The following is a 9,200-nucleotide window of genomic DNA, read 5'->3' on the forward strand; positions in this document are numbered from 1 at the left end:
CGGGGACTGCAGTCCACGCGGCAGCACACATGCGCAGTGCGGCACTGCGGCAAGCCTCCAGCTAGAGGACGTCATTTTTCCAAAATACGCAGTGCCCCCCCCTGCTGTGTGGGGCGTGAGGCCACTAATGGCGGTCTGCCGCAGCCCAGGCTGTCAGGGCTGAGATGTGAAGCATTGTGGGAATGGCTCTTCTGGTCTAAGACTTGAAGTCCGCAGAGGCGGGGGCGGAGTGCTAGCTGGCATGCGCACTGCCACCCCCGCTGCCGCAGAGGCAGAGCCAACCCAGCAGGGAAGGCGGGGGCGGAGCCGCGCAGTGCCCAGTGCGCAGGCGCAGGGTCTCTGCCGCATAGCCCCAGGCGCGTCGCAGAGAGCAGAGTCTGCTGTCAAGGGTACGTGGAAGGACGAGTGTGGGAGTGGGCTCCCAGTCCAGGTTGGGGTCTGCGGGTGAGTGAGTGGGACAGAGCAGGTGTGGCTGCGTGGGGGAAGAGGAGGAGAGAAGGGGAGGCGAGGGGAGGCGCCCCACGCCAGCGCTCTGCTCCTCTCGGGGCACCCCTTTCGTTCCCACTTTTCAAACGGAGGAAGAATCTGCCTGAAGGAGCCACAGGTAGTAATTTGGGACCCGAAGGGGCGGGGGCGGGGCAGGGGTGCCAGTGATCCTGTCTTTGAGCCCCCAGGGATCCCCGGGCCCCCCACAGGAACCAATGGGGAGAAGAAGGGCCACCCAGCGGGTGGCCAGAGGCCGCGCAGTAAAGACCAAGGAGGACCCTGGCCAGGGGCTCCGGGTGAAAGGTGAGCAGGGGCAGCGGGGACGGCAGCTGTCAAGTCCCAGAGGCGCCACCACAGGGAGCCATCGTCCGCCCGGGAGGGGGCTGGGCAGGGGAGTCTCCACAGCAGTAGTGAGTGGTTGGGGACTGTCATCGCATGGGGGTGGACCGTTACTGCACTGCGGGTCTATCTCGGGCTCCTCGGGGCAGGGGTCCGCACGGAGTACTAGCGGTACGGTCTGGGGGTTGTCACATCACTGAGGGGGTCCGCCACGGCAGGGTGAGAGTTCTCTGCAGAAAGCGGGGTCCTGGGGGATCGCCCCCCCCCAAACAGCCAAGGTGGGGGATGGAGGGTCCGCACAGGGGTGGTAGCCACCGCCCATGGCTGCAGGGTCCGCACTGCAGAGGTTCCGCCTTACGGGTCCGCATTGCAGAGGTTCCGCAATAAGGGTCCGCCTAGTGCGCAAAGCAGGGTTTGCCGCAGTCCCCCTCCCTCCCAGCCGCATTATTAACCCCTTGCTGAGCGCCTGCCACTTGCGCATGCGTTGGGAGCACGGGCCCCCCTCCCACCTCAGGCAGAGGCTGAGGATTCCGCTAGGGGGCAGCCGAGGAACAGGGCGGACCCTGACTTCTCTCTCCTTCTCCAGGGGAGCCCCCTCCGGACAAGAGGAGGAAAGTGGAGGAGCTGAGCGCTTCGGTGCCTCCCTCAAGCCTGCCTCAGGTGAGGGCACCCCGCGGGAGCCCCTTATCCCTCCCGCGTAGGGACCTCTGGTGGTTGATCGTCACGGACCCCGGCAATGGGGATCCTCAGAGCCAGAGCGTCTCTGTGGCCCCCTTGAAGGGCAAGTTAAGTCTTTGAACTCTGCTCAGGAAGGACCTTCCTCTTATAATGTGGGGTGCCCAGGGTCACTACTCCATATCGGCACCCAGGTCCTCCCACCGCAGACACGTCGTGTTTAGTGTAAAACATGCGATTGAGACATCCTCGGAGCCTTTTCCCACCCAGACCCCGCGAGCCATACAGAGGGCCTGGAGGGGAGGATCGGACAGAAGCAGGAGGCTCCCTTTGGGGCCCCATTTGCACTGGGCGCGGCTGCCTTGCGGCAGGGAGGGGTCAGGGGGCTCTAGTCTTTGCCCCCCCCAGGACTGACCCATGGAAGGGGGGGCAGGGCATCTGGGCCATCCAGCGCTGGTCCAGTAATTATGGAAGGGATGGACCGATGTGTGTGCGTGTGAGAGAGAGAGATTGGTTTTGCGGCTGAGACAGACTCTCAGACACAGGGAGAGGCCAGGCAAGGCTCAGCTTCCACCCACCCACCACCAGGGGGAGCTGCAGAAAAATAGGTAGAAAAAAGGAGGCGGCCAGCAATAGAGAAAATGAGGACCAGAAAAGCCTCCAGCCTTGTTTTTACCTTCACGTGATCAGAAGCCTGGAGGAAACCCCTCCAGAGCTGGGGCTTTCTGGGCGGGCACAGAGAAGGCCCCAAAGGAGGGGCCTCATCCCAAAGCACCCAGAGAGAATTGAATATCGGAGCAAAGATCCGTCTCAGACTTTAGCACGGATGTCTGCACACTATGGGTCGGGTTAGATTGAAAATTAGTCAACGGGGCAGCCGGGCAGCTCGGTGGAGACCGAGGTCCTGGGTTCAACTGTGGCCTCAGATACTTCCTGGCTGTGTGACCTTGGAAAAGTCACTTAACCCCTCTTCCCAGCCCTTAGCACTCTTCTGCTTGGAACCATACTTAGTATTGATCCTGAGATGGAAAGTAAGATTTTTTTTTAAAGAAGAAAAAAGCAAATTGGGGTAAACTGAGAGATGATGGTCCCAGCATGATCAACTTCTTAGTGAGGCTCACGGTAATCAGTCTATCGAGTCCTCTCACTGTCCCAGAGACCACAAGGTGGGGCTCAGCAGGCTTACTATATTCTGGGGGAGTCCGAAAGCACAAAGAACATTTTTTTGGGGGGGGAACCATAGGTAGGTGGCATCAAAGGAAGCAGGCCAGTGCCGGTGGGGACCCCAGAGGCCCCCATTGGCCTGGCAGGGGTCCTGCCCTGGGATGCAGAGTGACCCTCATTTCACAGACAGGCCAGGAAACACTGTAACTTGTTGGGCTTAAACAGATCCAGGCAGGTGAGGGTTAAAAAGATCAGCCCAGCATAAGTCACTTTGAGTCCCTTCAACAGGAACTTGAGGTCATTCATTATTTCCAGTAGTTTCTGTGCTGATAATCCGGGGGTTGACACTTTAGTCTCTACAACCTGAAGGCCTCGGGCCTTGTGACCAGTGACTGCCACCAGTCCTGGCACCTCGTACCCACTACAGGGTGGGCACGGAGATGACACGTGGCTTGCTGGGGCCTGGAGGGAGAAAACTAGACATTAACATTTGTAATTCAGGTGGACACACAGTCTGGGGGTAGTGTGTGGCCATAGGGGGCCGAGCGGCATCTCTTGGGGTTCGCTGGGGTGCCCTCGGAGCAGGTGTCCCCACTGAAGCCCGAATGTGTTTGCTCCAGGCCTCAGTGACATTCCAGGACGTGGCAGTGAACTTCAGTCGGGATGAATGGAGGCGCCTGGACGAGACCCAGCGGACCCTCTACAAGGACGTGATGCTTGAGAACTATGAGAACATGGTGTCCCTCGGTAAGCTCCACTGCCCCTGGGGAGGGGGGGGGTGTCTGAAAACCAATACTAACCGACGGGGCAGGAGGCCCGGAGACCACCCTGACCAGTCAGGAACACTGTGCCGAGCTCTGGGGCTACAAAAAGAAAATGCAAGCCTGGAGCTAACAGTCTAATGGGGGAGACAAGAGGCAAACAAATGGAGCCGGAGCAGGCTTTAAACAATGTAAATAGGAAACAATAGATGGAAGGTACTTCACAGTTAAGAGGGGTTGTCACAGGCATCCTGGAGGAGGTGAGATTTGGTTTGATTTTTCTTTCTACCTGGTTAATTTTATTATTCACTGGTTGTGTGTAAGCCACAAATCCATGCCTGTGGCTAGACTGATTCTTCATGACTGCTTCACTCACTCCAAGGCCTAGCCAAAGGCCAGTAAGAAAAAATTAAGCACCTACTGAATGCCAGAATTGTGACAGGTGCCGGGAATGCAAATATAAAAGTCACAGGCCTGGATTTCAAGGAACTTGCTTTGTCCCTCCTCTCCACTTAAAAAAAAAAATCTTTCAACATTTTATTTTTCTCTCATATATATGTAAAAACAGTTTTCTAAAATCTTGAGTTCCAAATTCTTTCCTTTCCTCCCCCCCTTTCTGATAATGGTAAGCCATTGGCTAGAGGTTATACATACGATGTTACAGCAAACATATTTCTATACTGGTCATGTTGTAGAAGTCTCATATCAAAAAAAAAAAACAAACCTCCACAAAGAAAATAAAGTGCAAATAGTCTGCTTTGATGTGCATTCATACTCCATCAGCTCCCTCTTGTGACATGGAAAGCATTTTTCATCATGTGTCCTTTGGAATTGTCTTAGATCTTTGTATTGCCAAGAACAGCTAAGCCATTCAGAGTCGAGTATTATACAATATTGCCTTTTCTGTGTATGAGATTCTTTTTTTGCTTACTTCACTTTGCACCAGTTTATGTGAGTCCTTCCAGGTTTTTTTTTTTTAAATCATCCTCTAGTCATTTTTTAATACTTCTTTATTATAATAAATTTTTATTTTTCCAGATTATATGTCAATATAATTTCTTAATATTCATTTTCTGATATTTTGCAGTCCATGTTCTCTCTCTCCCTCCCAACCAACCTTCCTTCCCCCCCCCCCCCAAGAAGGCAGGTAATATGCTAGAGGTCTTACATACATTCTCATATAATGCATTTTCATGTTTGTCATGTTGTGGAAGAAGACCCATATTGCTTACACTAGACAAAGACTCATTGAGGAAATAAAGTAAAGAATGGTGTGTCTCAATTTGCATCTGGACTCAGACTGTTCCTTCTATGTTGGTGGATATCCATTTTTGTCACAAGTCTCTGGATCCTCATTGTCCTGGAGCCTTGCCTTGTTCATAGTAGTTAAGTCCTTCATAGCTGATCATCATACATTATTGCCGTTACTGTGTACAACATTCTGTTGCTTCTGCTTTGCATCAGCTCATAGAAGTCATTCGGATGTGTTTGTGATCCTCTTTGTTTGTATTTCTTATGGCACAATAGTATTCTATTACAAGCATGTTCCACAACTAGTTCAGCCATCCTCCAGGCAATAGGCAGCCCTTCAGTTTCCGGTTCTTTGCCTCCACAACAAGAGCTGCTATAAATATTTTTGTACAGGTAGGTTCTTTTCCCCACTCTTTAAACAATTTGGACACAGACCCAGTAGTGAGATTTCTGGGCCAAAAGGTATGCACAGTTTGATGGCCCTTTGAGCCTGGTTTCGTATTCTTCAGGATGGTTGTATCAGTTCACAGTTCCACCAACAGTGTATCAGTATTCCAATTTTTCCACAATTCATCTAACATTTTTCATTTTACCTTTTTGTCATATTGGCCAGTCTGATAGGTGTGAGGTGGTACCTCAGAGTTGTTTTAATTTGCATTGCTCTAATCAATAGTGATTTATACCATTTTTTATATGACTAAAGATAGTTTTCATTTCTTCATCTGAGAATTGCTTATTCTTATCCTTTGATCATTTGTCACTTGGGAAATGCTTTGTATTTCTATAAGTTTGACTCTATTCTCTATATATTTGAGAAATGAAGCCTTTGTCAGATACATGTGCTATAATGATTTTCCCCCCAGTTTGTCATTTGCCTTTTAATCTTGGTGGCATTGATTTTGTTTATGCAGAAAATTTTAAATGTAATGTAGTCAAAGTAATCCATTTTATATCTCTTAATGTTTTCTTTGTCTTGTTTTAACTTAAATTTTCCCCTTATTCTGTAGGTCTGATAGGTAAACTATTTTGTGCTCCCCTAATTTGTTTATTGTATACCTCTTTATTTCTAAATGATGTATCCATCTTGACTTAACTTGGCATAGAGCTTGAAGTGTTGGTCTATGCGTCATTTCTGCCATACTGTTTTTCAGTTTTCCCCAACAGTTTTGTTGCCAAATTGTAAGTTCTTCTAAAAGCTTGGCTCTTTGGGTTTGTCAAACACAATATTACTGTGGTCATTTACCATTGTGTATTGAGTGCCAAATTTATTCCATTGCTCCTCCACTCTATTCTATATCTTAGCCAGTACCAGATGGTTTTGATGGTTGCCACTTTAGAATATAATTTAAATATATAGATATAGATCTGGAATAGCTAATAATCATCATTTTTTATAGCACTATAGTATTCCATTGCACGCATACACCCAACTAGTTCAGCCATTCCCCAGTTGATGGGCATTCTCTCAATTTCCAATATTTTGCCACCACAAAAAGAGCTGCTATAAATATTTTTGTACAAATAGGTCTCTTCATTTTTTTTTTTTAATCTCTGGGGTATAGACCTTATAGTGGTATTGCTGGATCAAAGGGAATGCAGAGTGTTTTATAGCTTTGGGCATAGTTTCAAAATGCCCTCCAGAATGGTTGTATCAGTTCACAATTGATCAAAAATGCATCAGTGTCCCAATTTTCCTATATCCACTCTTAACATTTGCCGTTTTCTATTTCTGCCATATTAGCCAATCTGATTGATGTGAGGGGGGTATCTCAGAATTGTTTTAATTTGCATTTATCCAATGGAGAGCATTTTTTTATATGACTATAGATAGCTCTGATTTCCGTATCTGAAAACTGCCTGTTTAACCATTTTATCAATTATCCTTTAACCAATTATCAATTAGAGAAGGACTTGCATTCTTGTATAGCTGAGAAATGAGGCCTTTATTAGACACTTGCTATAAAAATTTCCCTACCTTTTTGCTTTCCTTTTTATATTGGATGCATTATTTTTACCTGTGCAAAACTTTTAAAATTTAGTGTAATCACAATTACCCATTTCATATTTCATAATGCTTTCTGTCTCTTGTTTTGCCATAAATTCTTTCCTTCTTCATACATCTGACAGGTAAACAATTCCATGTTCCCCTAATTTGCTTATGGAATCACCCTTTATGTCTAAATCATAAACCCATGTTGACCTTCTCTCAGTATATGGTATGAGATGTTGGTCTGTTCCTAGTTTCTTCCTACTGTTTTCCAGTTTTCCCAGTAGTTTTTGTCAGAAAGTAAGTTCTTGACCTAAAAGCGTGGATCTTAGGGTTTATTAAATACCAGATGACTAAGGTCATTTACTACTGTGAATTGTGTACCTGATCTATTCCAGTGATCTATCACTCCATTTCTTAGCCAGTACCAGATTCTTGTTGCTGATTACTATGTAGTACACTTTGAGGTCTGCTGTAGGTAGGAGGAGGTGAGATTTTAGTTGGGATTTAAAGGAAGCCAGAGAGGACGGTAGTTGTATTGGAGGAGAGAAAAAATGCCCAGAGCCCAGAGATGGAATGTTTTATTCATGGAACAGCCAGGAGGCCAGGGCCACCAGATTTAGAGTATGTGTTGAGGAGTGAGGTTAAAAAGATTCGAAAGAAAATAAAATATTAGCAAAGAGATTACAGCACTATGCCTCAAGCATCATTCTCGACGACTAGATGGGATTTATATCAGGAATGCAGGGCTGAGGCTGGTTTAATATTAGGAAAACTATCGGCATAATTGACCATATCAATAACAAAACCAACACAAATCATAAAATTGTCTCAATAGATGCAGAAAAATCTTTGGACAAAATAAAACAACCTATTCCTACCCAAAACACTAGAAAACAGACCTTTCCTTCAAATGATAAGGAATATTTATCTAAAACCATGGTAGCTAAAGCAGTAAGAGAAGAAAAAAAATGGAAAGAACAGGCAACAAAGAAACCAAATTATTGCTCTTTGCAAACCATAAGATATTATACTTAGAGAATCCTAGGAAATCACCAGAAAACTAGTGGAAATAATTAACAATAAACCCATACAAATCATTGGCTTTTCTGTATATTGCCAACAAAATCCAGCAAGAAGAGATAGAAATTCCACTTAAAATAACTGCAGACAATATAAAATACTTAGGGGGTCTACCTGCCCCTATGGAATTATATAAAATATATGAACACAATTACAAAACATGATTTACATAAATAAAGTCAGATCTAAACAACTGGAGAAACATTAATTGCTCATGGGTAGGTCAAGCCAATATGATAAAAATGGCAATTCAACCTAACTTCATTTGCTTAGACAGGGCCATACAAATCAAAGGAGCAAAAAAGCATTTTATAGACCTAGAAAAAAATAGCAAAATTCATCTAGAAGAACAAAAAGTCAAGAATATCGAGAGAATCAATAATGTTTTTCAGATCTACTTATCCAGCCTCATCTTGTCTATTGACTATCTTACGGCTCTAACTGCTTATTAAATAATCAGCTTGTATTGGATGTCCCAAAGGCATCTTCCATGCACTGTGTCCAAAATCTAAGTCATCACTTCTTCCCCAAACCCTCCAAATGCCTCCATCCTCCTGACAGGCCCCTCAACTCCCACCCCAGCTGTCATCCTGACCTCATTAGCTTTCATCTCCCATCAGCCAACCTTGCTGAGTCTTACTGATTTTACCTTCATGTCATTTCCAGTGGGGCAATGAGGTGGCGCAGTGGTTAGAACCTGGGCCTGAGGATAGGAAGACTCATCTCCCTGAGTTCAAATCTGGCCTTAGACACTTAGTATGTGACCCTGGGCAAATCACTTTACCCCATTTGCCTCAGTTTCCTCATCTGTAAAATGAGCTGGAGAAGGAAATGGCAAACTATCTGCTTGACTTTGAACAAGTCACTTCATTCTGTCTCATTTTCCTCCTCTGTAAAATGAGAAGGAAATGGTAAACCACTCTAGCATCTGCCAAGAAAACTCGAAATGGGGTTCGAGAGGGTCAGGCACTGAAAAGACCAAATAAAATATCTAGTATCTCCCCCCAACCCCCATCCTGCTTCTGTCTTGGTGCAGGCCCTTGACACCTTGTTCCTGGACTGTTTGCAGTAGGCTTCTAGTTGGTTTGCCCACCACAGGTCTCTTCTAGTTTACCCTCCATTGAGATGTCAAAGGGATCTTCCTGAAATACTTGTGATCCAAAGCCTTCATAACCAGCCACCTCCCCCTCCCACATGCATATTCACACACAAGATCAGAGGGGAAGCAGGGAGGCCCATTATTGCCACTATTGTTCAAGATTGTACCGGAATTGCTAGCTTTAGGACAAAAAGAAAGAAATAGAGGGAATTAGCATAGGCTATAAAGAAATGAAACTATCTGAAGATGACAGGATGGTATACTTAGAGAATCCGCTAAAAATAGCTGAAATTATTAACAACTTTAGCCAAATTGCAGAATATAAAATAAGCCCATACAAATTGTCAGTGTTTCT

At 46.0% G+C, this 9,200-nt stretch overlaps 1 protein-coding gene across 1 annotated transcript; it reads left to right on the top strand.

The window, feature by feature from the left end:
* The first annotated feature begins 363 nt into the window (after positions 1-363).
* Positions 364-4,202, top strand: LOC123244747 (zinc finger protein 480-like). The gene is made up of 3 exons (XM_044673315.1): positions 364-789; positions 1,412-1,485; positions 3,285-4,202. Exons 1-3 carry the CDS (start codon positions 702-704, stop codon positions 3,564-3,566), a joined length of 444 nt encoding a protein of 147 aa, XP_044529250.1. The 5' UTR covers positions 364-701; the 3' UTR covers positions 3,567-4,202.
* The last annotated feature ends 4,998 nt before the right edge of the window (positions 4,203-9,200 follow it).

This window comes from Gracilinanus agilis, chromosome 4 (genome assembly GCF_016433145.1).
Source record: "Gracilinanus agilis isolate LMUSP501 chromosome 4, AgileGrace, whole genome shotgun sequence".
Lineage (NCBI taxonomy): Eukaryota > Metazoa > Chordata > Mammalia > Didelphimorphia > Didelphidae > Gracilinanus > Gracilinanus agilis.

Bases quoted from the DNA above. Each gene is read 5' to 3' on its own strand.
- LOC123244747 (XM_044673315.1), top strand. From the start codon at position 702: ATGGGGAGAAGAAGGGCCACCCAGCGGGTGGCCAGAGGCCGCGCAGTA. The intron at 790-1,411 runs GTGAGCAGGGGC...CTCCTTCTCCAG, and splicing joins CCAGGGGCTCCGGGTGAAAG to GGGAGCCCCCTCCGGACAAG. The intron at 1,486-3,284 runs GTGAGGGCACCC...TGTTTGCTCCAG, and splicing joins CTCCCTCAAGCCTGCCTCAG to GCCTCAGTGACATTCCAGGA.